Source organism: Capra hircus, chromosome 4 (assembly GCF_001704415.2).
Source record: "Capra hircus breed San Clemente chromosome 4, ASM170441v1, whole genome shotgun sequence".
Taxonomy (NCBI): domain Eukaryota; kingdom Metazoa; phylum Chordata; class Mammalia; order Artiodactyla; family Bovidae; genus Capra; species Capra hircus.
In genome coordinates this window covers 32,227,363-32,240,570 of record NC_030811.1, presented here as the reverse complement: position 1 = coordinate 32,240,570, position 13,208 = coordinate 32,227,363, and the positions used below count along the sequence as shown (strand labels likewise).

At 45.0% G+C, this 13,208-nt stretch overlaps 1 protein-coding gene across 1 annotated transcript; it reads left to right on the top strand.

Annotated features, from left to right (window-relative positions):
- Nucleotides 1,077–10,212, top strand: LMOD2 (leiomodin 2). The gene is made up of 3 exons (XM_018046977.1): nucleotides 1,077–1,500; nucleotides 7,406–8,770; nucleotides 9,732–10,212. The coding sequence occupies exons 1-3, from the start codon at nucleotides 1,228–1,230 to the stop codon at nucleotides 9,756–9,758; spliced, it is 1,665 nt and encodes a 554-aa protein (XP_017902466.1). The 5' UTR covers nucleotides 1,077–1,227; the 3' UTR covers nucleotides 9,759–10,212.

The window sequence follows — 13,208 nt, the reverse complement described above, 5'->3', positions numbered from 1 at the left end:
TCACAACTACTGAATGTATAGACAAAATGTCATATATTTGTGTTGACACATATATAGTTCTCTATATATATACATTTTAACAGATGTTCATGTATCTGTATGCTAGGATGATATATTTATGAAACCCTGTAAACTGTGTGTGTATTTCATCACATTCACAAAAATGTGGACAGGTATATAATTTCAAATTAGCATCTCTTCAGTATTCAGCCCAGACACAAATCCAGTTGCAAATTCTAGCTCCACCATTTCTTAGCTCTGTGGTCCTGGGCTAGTTACTTAACCTCTCAGAATCTGTACTAGTAGAATATGGGTAATAGTATACACTTCATGGGACTGTGGGATTAAGTGAGATAAATGTTTAAACTGCTTAGCACTAGACTGGCGTAGTGTCAGTTCATAATAAATCTTGTCCAATATTGTTATTTGTCTTTTGGGGAGTTTTGTTTGTAAATCAAGTTGTTTACTAACACTTAGGGGTGAGGAGAAGGAAGCCATTTTGTGCAGAGGAGAGAGAGTGCAAAGGCTTCCGCCCTTCTAGCTGTCTGACTTCACTTAATTTCTCAGAGCCTCACTTGCCAAAATCTGTAAAGGGAGATAATTAATGTAAGTCATCTCTCAGGACTTATGATTTGTAAACTGCAAAATGCAATGACAGTAGAAAAATGCTATTTCATTATAACCTTCTGTCCTCATCAGTGCCACCCACGGTATGTTTTTTAGGAGAACCAGAATAATGACTCTAAAGGCATGTGTAGTCATTTCTCACCCTGGAAGATTATAGGAAGAGAATCTTTTCATGACCATGGTGGTGGTAGTAAGCCATTTTAGAAATACATTTTTACCCTCTTGTTGTTTGAAAACAAAGTAAGAAGCCGGTTGCTTCCTATCTGAAGCCCTGTCTGCCTGTCCTCATGAGCCATTAGGCTCAGCTAAATATGTCCCTGGCCAGTATGTGAATAATCCCCACTGGTTCTGAGACCTCCATCCACCACTGATGTGACATTCTTTGTGTTCAAATGTCCAGCTGACGTCTGATGCTTAAAACAGCCTATGCCTTCACCCCTCTCTGCATTGTCACAGCCTGTATCACCACTCTTAAAAGGCTATCGCAGGCACTCCCAGCCCAGTTGCTAACCGGCCTGCCCACTCTCCTCCCTGCCTGCTGCTGGCTGCCTTGAATGCCTGGTTCCCCAAGCTCCTTGTGGGTCTGACGAAGCAGGGACCATGTCTACCTTTGGCTACAGGAGAGGACTTAGCAAATATGAATCCATCGATGAGGACGAACTCCTGGCTTCCCTGTCAGCTGAGGAGCTGAAGGAGCTAGAGAGGGAGCTGGACGACATTGAACCTGATCACAGCCTCCCGGTGGGGATGAGGCAAAAGAGTCTGACCGAGAAAACCCCCACAGGGACATTCAGCAGAGAGGCGCTGATGGCCTATTGGGAAAAGGAGTCCCAGAAACTCTTGGAGAAGGAGAGGCTGGGGGAATGTGGAAAGGTAGGCTCTTGGATATTTTTCCTTAGCTATTCACAATCCCCCAACCCCGAACCCAGGAATCTTTCTTATTTTTTTCTAATTTTTCGTTCCTCATCACTTTTCTTGTAATCCACTTGCACCTGCTACTGAAAATTTTCTCAGGCTGAAATAGTCATCTAACTTTTATGACAACCTAATGGATTATATGAAAGATTCTTAGCTGGGGGGTCCCGTGATTGACAAGGATGGGATCTTCAAGAGGAAAATAATTCACAAGCAAAGCACGGGTTTAGATATTTTGCCAAACAAAAGTCTAATTTGAGTTATAAGTTAAGGATGTGGCATAATACTTGTTTATACATATATATATATATGGCAATAACATAAATGTATACGGCAGCTAAGTAAATTTATTTTCTTCTATAAAGACAATAGTGGGTAATCTGTTGCTTGGACTGTGATGGTGGCTACGATAAAACTAATTCCTTTTTCCAACACCAGGAAACATGGGGTGGTGAGTAATATATGGGGCTGAGAGTCAGGGGACCTTATTTCTTATTCCTGCTCTGCACCGAAGTTGTAAGACCTTGAACAGAGAGTCAGTTCTGCAGAGTTCTCTTTCATATCAATGGAGGGTGTTCTTCAGACACCATTTTGAGATTTTTAGGTTAAAGACTTTCCTAAGAAAATGCATGTGTGCTTGTGTAAACATACAAAATTTTACATAGAATTTCAAAATGATGGCACACATCCTGAAACCCTCCTAAGGCTCCAGGTTAAGCATCCCTGCTAGGATGATCTCTAAGATTCCTTCCTATTTTATAATGGTGATTCTGAGGCCAGAAAATGCATTTATATTAGAGGTCAGGTCTATTAAGCTCTTGTTCTCTGCCCAGGAAATAGTTAATTTGAATTTGTCAAATAAATCATTCACAGAAGGAAGTTCAAAAGACTAAGCTCTGGAAAGATAGTTATGGCAATAAGAATATAAAAATAACAAATTCCTGAATTTGTGGAAGAACACTGGTCAGGAGCAAGAGTTTAAAACCTGTGTGCTCTACTGGAATCATCTAAGATCAAAATGGCCTGAAGCCAATGGCAAGGCTTTCATAGTACTAATCCAGGAACTGTTAGATGATCTTGATGATAGAGTGTGTGGGCCACATTTGTAGCAAGATATGTGTGAGTTTTGTCCATGTCAATCATTGCAGAATGGGCCACCAGAATCAGGCCAGGGTTCGCCAAGGCCACAGTGGCGACCTGCATTGAGGGTCTGAAGGTGGTGGTGAGAAGGAAGGATACACAAAATGGGCCAGGATTTGGGTTGGTCAATTCTTCCACAAACGTAAGGTCTTTTTTTTTTTTTTTTTTTTGATGTGGAAATGTGTGTCTGAAATGTAGTCAAATATAGGAAGTATCACATTTTCCTAACAGTTCAAGATTTTCCCTAATAAAAAAGATTAAAATTGCCTCATAATATCTAGGACAGACAGCCACTGGAGTAATCACCCAACAAAGGCATTTTAATGTCATAACGTATTGAGATGAGTGGAAAACAAAGGACAAAGCCTGTTGTCAGCTGTTGATGAAACCCACCTGCTCCTGCCAAAGGTTTTGCTGATCCCTGAGCCCTGCCAATGGCTTATCAGCTCAATTAGAGAGGCTGTGTTGTTGATGAACTTTGATTCCTTTCTCAGCTACTTAACTTTTCTCCCGCTCCCCTTTCCCTGCTGGCAAGTTGTCTCCAGAGTCACAAGGAGTGCTGAGCAGAAGTTTGCCAGTGGAGGGTGTCAACCCATTTCAACTCCAGGAAAAAGCTCAGAGCAGCTGACTGGTGGGCAGGTGGGGAAAGGGGTGTGAAGAGCAGCCCAGTGTAGACCATGAGAAGGAGATGAGGGGTCATGCTTCTCAGGCTGCTGTTGGCTGTAAATATTTATGAAAATCATGTTCAACACCTACTGAATGACAGCTTCTGCCCACCTGGACTCCCACAAACTTTTCCTGCATTAAACATCTCCAAGAGGCCCTGGAGACCCAAAGGTCCAGCTCCCTGAGCTTGAGTATCTGCTGGGTGTCAGGCAGAGGTGACAATAAGTACATTCACATTACTTCACTGAACTCTCACCTTCTGGATGTGAGAAGTGAGACTGGGCGAGGTTAAGAAACTCACTTGAGATTAACAGCTTCTAGCTGAAATTCAAACCAAGTCCTGTTGGCATAAAGACTGCAGTTCTCAGAATGTGGGTACATCAGCATCGCCTGGGACCTTCCAACTCATTCTAGGGCTCCCCCAGACCAGATGAATGGAGAACTCTGGGAGTGGGGCCCAGCCCTGTGTGGCGTCTCCTGGTACCCCTGGTGCTTTTGACATACCCTGTGGTTGGAGAACCGCTCAACTCTACTGCAGTTTCCTTGAGACTGTCTATCCCAGGGATGTAGTGATTTGTCTAAAATCAACCAGCTCTTTTTGAGGCTTCCCTGGTAGCTCAGCAGTAAAGAATCTGCCTGCCAATGAGGGGGACATGAATTCGATCCCCGAGTGGGGAAGACACTCTGGAGAAGGAAATGGTAACCCACTCCAGTATTCCTGCCTGGAGAATTTCACAGACAGAGAAGCCTGGTGGGCTACAGTCCATGGGGTCGCATGTTTGTGACCACATGTAGGACACCACTTAGTGACTAACACAACAAACAAAACCAGCTCTTAATGGGTAGAACCAGAACCAGAATGGGAAACCACGCTTACTGCCTCCTTCTTCATGTAATGGTGCCAGGGAAGTAATGAGGAGCAATGGCTGGCCACCCTCTTCTTGTTGCCCTTTTTATTCCTTAAGTGTACCCATATTCACTTCTCCCTATCGCCCCCTTCGGGGCCTCAAGCTTCCCTGCCTCACCCCACCCCTGACCTTTCCACCCCCATTCTTGCAAGTGTTAGTCAATCGTGTCCAACTCTTTGTGACCCCACGGACTGTAGCCCACCAGGCCTCTCTGTCCACGGGGATTCTCCCAGCAAAAAACTAGAGCGGTTGCCATTCCCTTCTTCAAGGGATCGTCCCAACACAGGGATAAAACCCAGGTTTCATGCATTGCAGACAGATTCTTTACCATCTGAGCCACCAGGGAAACCCTTGCAAGGATCTGGGTTAACTCCAGAGCAGTTGCAGATAAGTGATCTGGAACACCGCAGTCAGTCCAAATGAGAGAATTATTTTGAAAGTGGGCAGCGATTGCTTTAACATCATTCTTCCTTCTTCTCTGGATATCTTTCTCCCTTCTGCTGTTCTCTGAGATGTCCCCCAACTAGAGTGGCTAACCATCTTGGCTTCTCTGGGACTGTGTAGATTTTAGAATGCAAAACTCTGTTTGCTGGAATACCTTTCAGCCCCGGGGCAAACCAGGACAATCAACAACCTTCCTCCCATCCACCCCATCTGTACTCTTCTCCGAGACCTCCCCTGACTCAGAGGCTGTTATGCTGTGTTGTATCAGTTGCTCAGTCATGTCCGACTCTTTGTGACCGCATGGACTATAGCCCGCCAGGCTTCTCTGTCCATGGAATTGTCTAGGCAAGAATACTGGAGTGGGTTGCCATGCCCTCCACCAGGGGGATCTTCCCAACTCAGGGATCGAACCCAGGTCTCCTGAATTGCAGATGGATTCTTTACCAACTGAGTCACAGGGAAGCCTGAGGCTGTTAACACCAGAGGCTGTTAACCAATGTCAATTTAGAGCTACTCAGTTAACAAACTTTACCGAGCCCCTACTACCTGCTGAGCACTGTGTGAAGTGAGAACAGACATGATCCTTTTTGTCACCCTGCAAACAGTCTTTTGGGAGAAAAAAACAAATAATTAAAGAGATACTTTATTGGAGGAGTTACAGCATCATGGGATCACATCACAAAGATAATTTGAGGAGATGTCAAAGAAGGCTTTCTGGAGGAAATGTCATTGAGATATCACAGGACAACTCATTGCTGGATAAGAGTTTCAGATATGATCTCTGCAAATATATTTAAGAGAAAAACATTTCCTGCAGATAAAGCCGAAAGGTCTTTGAAAAACTAGAGGGGTACCATTTAACAGTGGTATGACAGGCAGTATACCTTGAATTTTGAGACAGGCTCCTTTTCTCCAAATACTGAAACAGCTAAACACACACACACACACACAGACACACACACACAGTGTCACTCTCCCTCCTGCTCCTGAACAAGTGAGTAAATTAAGACTGGTCAAGCCATCCCAGGAGTGGCTGACCCCTTCCCCAGGCCATCACTTGGTGCCTGCCACTCCAAACAAGTGGATAACTGGAGGCTATTTTGTGACAGCAACTGGGCAAACAAACCTGGAGACCAGCGCAGTGTTTTCCAAAGCTCATTCCACGTGCCTTGGGCAGCAGGAGGCTGGGGTCAAAAACATTCCCATGTAGAAGGAAGAATTCTGGCTTTGGGGACAGGAAAGGGTCTCTGGGCTTTAGAGAAACTAAAGGATTAAAAAGATAGCATTAGGGAAAATTGGACTCTGTCAGCAATTGCCAGATTTTTATTTTATCAGAAAAGGTAGTGAGGCAAAGAATAAAGAGGGGGGGTGGTCAGCTGAACTTCTCAGTACAAAATCTTGTAAACAGGAAAGACCAAGATGAAGTGAAATTGTGTTTGACTAAAAGTCTTTCATAATTGATACCTGGTAAATAATTTAAGACCATCAGGCTGAGGCAGTGGCTTGCTTCAAGATTTTTCTACTGTTCTCTGCTGTTCCACGTGACGGTTGAAATGTAGTTAGTGCCAAAGGCAATTACTTTCCCACCTCATGTCTTCTGAAGTCCCATCTCATTTAACCCAGTGATAACATGAGACTTCAAGCTGATTTGCTGCAAAGGATGACCCAAATGAGTTTCTGCATAGAGATGAGCTTTGACCTGCTCCCTTGTTTTCTTTCCTCAGAAAAAAGACAGATAGAGCCTCAGCTTCCAGGTGGTGTGGTCTCTGAGACCCCATGCCAGGCTCTACTTAGAGGGAGGTGCCCAGCCTCTGTATGCCCTGACATAGGACACGGCAGAAGGCTCTGGGCTCACAGAGACTGTAGGAGGCAGACTGGAGGAAGAATTCCTCAACATTAAGAAAAGGAACCCAAGGATTTCCCTGATGGTTCAGTGGTTAATAGTTTGCCTTTCAATACAGAAGTTGTGAGTTCGATCCCTTGTCAGGGAGCTAATATCTCGCATGCTTCAAGGCCAAAAAGCCAAAACACAAAGCAAAAGAAATAACAGAACAAAATTCGATATGAAGACTTTAAAAAAATGGTCCCCTCAAATAAAATCTTAAAGAAAAGAAAGGGAACTCATAAATGTGTTATGTATTTTTGTTGTCATTTGTATGTTTGGGATGGAGAAGTAAGGAAGGACAGAAGGGTGATTCCCCAAGGGATGGCTGACTCTGCTAAACTCTAAGTAGACTAGAAGCCAAGTCATTCAGGAGAGGGAGTGAAGAGAATAAGAATGCGATCAAGGGTTTTCCAGAGCAGAAGCTCCCGCTTATTTGTTAAACACTGGCAAAATGATGGCAAACTCTTATTCCATCAACTGAATTCTGGATATTTATTTTGAAGAATACAAAAAATTTCTGCAGAATACAGAAAAAGCTGGTGAAAGTTATGCAAGGAAATGTTAACCCTGGTCACCTGAACTAGGGAGATTAGCAGCTGGAGACGAACTTTTTATTCTTAGAAAGTTCTGTCTTACTTGCTTGTGTGTTACTTTTTAAAGAATTTATTCAGATATAATTGACATATCACATCGTGTGAGTGTTAGAGGGACCACCGTGATGATCTGATACATGTATATAACGCAAAACCAGGTGTTACTTTTGTAAAATGTAACAATGTGCTTAAAACGGCAAACCTCATGAGGATACTCTGCTCTTCAGGTTGCAGAAGAGGACAAAGAGGAGAGTGAGGAAGAGCTTGTCTTTACAGAATGTAACAGTGAGGTTTCTGAGGATGTATACACGGAAGAGGAGGACGAGGACGAGGACGAGGAGGAGGACAGCGAAGGAGAGGAAAGAACAGGTGCGAACGAGGAAGGGATGAACGGAGCTGTGCATTCCGAGAGTGTCCATTCTGACAACGCGAGGCCAAAGACATTTAAAAGTCAAATCGAAAACATACATCTGACTAACGGCCACGGTGGAAGGAACACGGAGTCCCCCCCGGCTGCAATTCACCCCTGCGGGAACCCCACAGTGATCGAGGATGCTCTGGAAAAGATTAAAAACAACGACCCCGACACCACGGAAGTCAATCTGAACAACATCGAGAACATCACTTCGCAGACCCTCGCCCGCTTCGCCGAGGCCCTCAAGGCCAACACGGTGGTGAAGACCTTCAGCCTGGCCAACACGCGCGCCGACGACAGCGCGGCCAAAGCCATCGCGGACATGCTCCGGGTCAACCGGCACATCACCAGCATCAACATCGAGTCCAACTTCATCACGGGCAAGGGCATCCTGGCCATCATGAGGGCGCTGCAGCACAACCCCGCGCTCACCGAGCTGCGCTTCCACAACCAGAGGCACATCATGGGCAGCCAGGTGGAGATGGAGATCGTCAAGCTGCTGAGGGACAACACCACGCTCCTGAGGCTGGGCTACCATTTCGAGCTGCCAGGACCAAGAATGAGCATGACCAGCCTCTTGACCAGAAACATGGATAAGCAGCGGCAGAAGCGGATGCAGGAGCAGAAACAGCAGGAGGGATACGACGGAGGAGCCAACCTTAGGACCAAAGTCTGGCAGAGAGGCACGCCAGGTTCTTCACCGTATGCGTCTCCCAAGCACTCCCCCTGGTCGTCCCCCAAACTCCCCAAGAAAGTCCAAACTGTGAGGAGCCGCCCTCCGTCTCCCGCGGCCCCGCCCCCGCCTCCGCCCCCTCCCCCGCCCCCTCCCCCTCCTCCACCCCCACCGCCACCCCCTCTTGCTCCCCAAAGGCTGCCACCCCCGCCTCCGCCTCCCCCGCCTCCGCCCCCAGAGAAGAAGCTCATCACCCGCAACATTGCGGAAGTCATCAAACAGCAGGAGAGTGCCCAGCGGGCATTACAAAACGGACAGAAAAAGAAAAAAGGGAAAAAGGCTAAGAAACAGCCAAACAATATCCTAAAGGAAATTAAAAATTCCCTGAGGTCGGTGCAGGAGAAGAAAATGGAAGACAGTTCCCGACCTTCTACCCCACAGAGATCAGCTCACGAGAATCTCATGGAAGCTATTCGGGGAAGCAGCATAAAACAGCTAAGGCGGGTAAGTAACCCAAGGGCAGACTGGGGCGAGCACCTAGCGTAGGAGTCAGCCTCCACCGCACTCGGGTACCAAATCACCTCTCTAACACTTATCAGTATACGCCAGAGCAGGCTGCCAAACCTGGAGCATCAAGAGCAGCTCACTAGAGAGCACGTTTCTGTTTGAGAGATGCGCTTGGTCCACCTTCTTGGCATCTCATTCTTTTAAGGGCCAGGCTCATCTTAAGACATTTCAACCTAAAAAAGAAAAAAAAAATCCCAATTTCTTTAATAAGAAATCAGGGTATATGTCTCCAAAACAGATTCATCACTTGACAAAAATTTTACCACCGAGTTGCAAGTGATTGGACTTCCCTGGTGGCTCAGAGGGTAAAGCGTCTGCCTGCTATGCAGGAGATTCAATCCCTGGGTCAGGAAGATCCTCTGGAGAAGGAAATGGCAACCCACTCCAGTATTCTTGCCTGGAGAATCCCATGGATGGAGGAGTCTGGTGGGCTACAGTCCACAGGGTCACAAAGAGTCAGACAAAGCTGAGTGACTTTTTCCTTTTCTTTCTTTTTTGCAAGTTTCTTAACACTTAATTTATAATAAAAAAATTGAACATCACCCAGCAAAAATCTGGGTTTCCCAGGTGGCACTAGTGGTAAAGAACCCAGCTGCCAATGCAGGAGAGGTAAAAGACCTCTTGGGTTCAATCCCTGGGGAAGGTTCCCTGGAGAAGGGCATGGCAACCCACTCCAGTATTTTTGCCTGGAGAATCCCATGGACAGAGGAGCCTGGCGGACCATAGTCCATAGAGTTCCAAAGAGTTGAACACGACTGAAGCAATTTAGCACACACACACTCACAGCAATCTGAGTTATTTCTGGAAAATACTGCTAAAGTCATACTCTACAGATATATTTTTCTTCACTTTATCATTTGCATTGTTTTTATTAAAAGAGAATCCCCTATTTTTGTAGGTGGAAGTTCCAGAAGCTCTGCGATAAAAGCCTGATTTTTAGAAGAGGATGCAGAATTATTCAGTTGGTATTAGATAAAATGTATTGTGAGATGTTTCTAAAATACCTTCTTCAATTTGAGATGTTCTCTGACTTTAAAAATAGCCTCACCCATTAATTCCAAAGAAAATGTTAAGAAACTACCGGCATGTTTCTTCTGTAAATATGAAAATAAACTTCTTTTTTATGTCATGAGATTTGTATTGACAAGAAGCAGTTTATTTAAACATGTTGGATGTGTTGGTAACTCTGAGCTGTAATGAGTTCATGAAATGTGCTGTTATTTTTGTAATCCTAATAAATTTGGATTGAAGTTTTTTGTTTTTTTTTAAGCAAACTAATATTTTTTGTAAGTGGATAATCACATCTGTCAGGTGTGTATGTAACTTTGCTAAATATTAAACATATTACATTCTCACCCCAAAAGAGGTTTGGGTACTAAGCATTTGCCTTTGTTTCCTCATGTCTAAGAAAATATGATCAGAGCTCTCTCTAAAGGTCTGGAATCAAGAACCCTTTTAAAGTTCTTTTTGGTAGTGAGATACTAATAAAAGCTTGGGAAAAGACCCCGCTTGACCATTGTCATCCTGGAGGCATGAATATTGGACCCATAAGGCTGATAGACACCCAGAAGTCATTCAATCATTTATAATTAAAGTTAACTATTTCTGGGGAAAAAATGGCAAATTAGAAAGTTTCTTGGTAGAGATGGAACAAGTGCTAAGGGAACAGCTGGAAGATAGGCCCCCTGCATTCAGAGCTGTCTCGAGGGTAATGCTAAAGAGTCACCACTCAAGTCTCCTTTGAGCTCTCCCTGTGATAAGCTTTAGTTTAGGGCAGTGGTCCCCAACCTTTCTGGAACCAGGGACTGATTTCATTTAAGACAATTTTTCCATGGAAGGGGGTCGGGGAGGGGAAGATGGTTTCCAGATGATTCAAGAACATTACATGTACTTAATTTCTGTTATTATTACATCAGCTCCACTTCAGATCATCAGGCATTATATCCTGGAGGCGGGGGACCCTGAGTTTAGTGTGTCTCTGTACTCTGCCTACATAGTGGTGATATCAGCGTCCACTACACACATCCACGGACAAGGGTGCATGCATTTGCAATCATCCTACTCCATCTCTCTTTCATTCAAGAAAGATCTGGATTTTCAGATAAGAGAAAGATCTGTCAGAGATTACCTTCATTCCACCTGATGCCGCACTCCAGCTTATGAAAGCTACAGATCTCCTCTAAAGTCCTTCATATTATCTTTGATTAGCAATGTTTCCTTTGTGTCCTATAGAGTATGAGCTCTTGGGTCACCCATTTAATAATTACTTCCTGACTTTGTGTGGGGAGTGACTGACATTTTCTGAACTAAGCTGTATACTTTTCACAACATTAAAAGGTGCTCTTCCCATTTAATTCACAAGGAAAACCAGGTTCAGAGGGGCAGGGGATGCATGGGAGACTGTTCAGAAGCCCATGCATGCTCCTTCTGCATCACTGCATGTCTCTGCTTCCATCTGGACTGAGTCCTATGGCTCCCTGTGCTTCGAAGGACAGTGGGAATGTCAGTTTCCTTTAGCAGTGACTTCAGTATTTTACCCCTTTTCATGAGTGTTCACAATTGTGCTTGTGAGTCCCTTGGACTGCAAGGAGATCCAACCAATCCATTCTGAAGGAAATCAGCCCTGGGATTTCTTTGGAAGGAATGATGCTAAAGCTGAATCTCCAGCACTTTGGCCACCTCATGCGAAGAGTTGACTCATTGGGAAAGACTCTGATGCTGGGAGGGATTGGGGGCAGGAGGAAAAGGGGACGACAGAGGATGAGATGGCTGGATGGCATCACTGACTCGATGGACGTGAGTCTGAGTGAACTCCGGGAGTTGGTGATGGACAGGGAGGCTGGCGTGCTGCAATTCATGGGGTCGCAAAGAGTAAGACATGACTGAGCGACTGAACTGAACTGACTGTTGTACAAAAATAGAAGCTAAAATATAGGTTTTTAAAAGGCAAGCATGTGTGTGTGTGTAGTGAATTAGCACAGAAAGCCAAGACTGACCTTCCTTTCCCCTGACCTCTGTGTGTGCATGAGAACAGGGCTCTTCTGAATGTGAAGAGCTTTCAGCTCCACCATGATGAAGCAAAGGAGTAAATGGTTGCTGATAAATAGATCCTTTGATAAAACCATGTATGCTGCTGCTAAGTCGCTTCAGTCATGTCGGACTCTGTGTGACCCCATAGACAGCAGCCCAACAGACTCCTCCATCCCTGGGATTCTCCAGGCAAGAACTTTGGAGTGGGTTGCCATTCCCTTCTCCAATGCATGAAAGTGAAAAGTGAAAGTGAAATCGCTCAGTCGTGTCCGACTCTTGGCGACCCCATGGACTGCTGCTTACCAGGCTCCTCCATCCATGGGATTTTCCAGGCAAGAGTACTGGGGTTGGGTGCCATTGCCTTCTCCAAAACCATGTATAAATCCCAGAAAAAAGGGGGTGTGCAGCGGTAAGAGGAAAAGGCTAGTTCCTGGGCTGCTAGGAGATGCTAGGCTGTGGGGACTGGCTCGGCCTTCTCGCCAAATGAGAGTGTTTGGAAGACAAATATCTCCTCCTTCAGATTGTGACCTTGCTGGAAATTTTTGGGCTTCGAGAGAGAGGAGCATGCACTGATAAGGCACTTAACAAAATGGAAATAAGCATCCAGATCCCCATACTCAACCTTCAAAACATTGTAAAGCCCCTAATAAGACAAGTATGATATAGTCAGACACTAAGTTGGCATATTTTTCGTTCAAGGAAAGCATTTTTAGAATGTGATTTCAGAAGACACCACTGGAGCCAGGCAAGGTGTCGTGACTCTTCAGCACAGAACAGGAATCCCAAGTTCATCGTCCCTGCAAACTCACAGAGCTGGTATGAAAGCTCGCTAGTTCATCCGCTATAAAGAGCGTTCAGCTCACTGGGAGAGGGGCTGTCCAAGACCAGATGGAGTGTTTAGACCATGATTTATATCTGCACATTAATCTCTTAAAGTACACCTCATCCTGGTTGAAACAGGGCCAAAATGCTGAGTCTCACTCTGCGTCTGGAGCCCTGCTGCCACAGGTATTCAATAACTCAGTGTCAGCAGGATCGTGATTTAATACCTGCCCAGATGCAGTTGCTCCAAGTGAGGGAGAGGAAGAGGTAAAAACAGACTGCAGTGCGTGATTGAGAGGCACCATAGACAGGGGTAAATCGATATGTTCTTGAAAAGACCTCTTAACTACTTCCTTTCGTGAGAAGGTCACAGTGTCTTTTCTTTGTTTCTCTGAGGTTTGGAAGGTGGGGTTTTGTTTTCATCAGTCGTCAAATAGTAGACGTAAAAGTCAAAGACCTGACCTAAGAATTACAAAACTCAGAAATATTGCACTGATACTGAGGCACTGAACTTTCACAACTG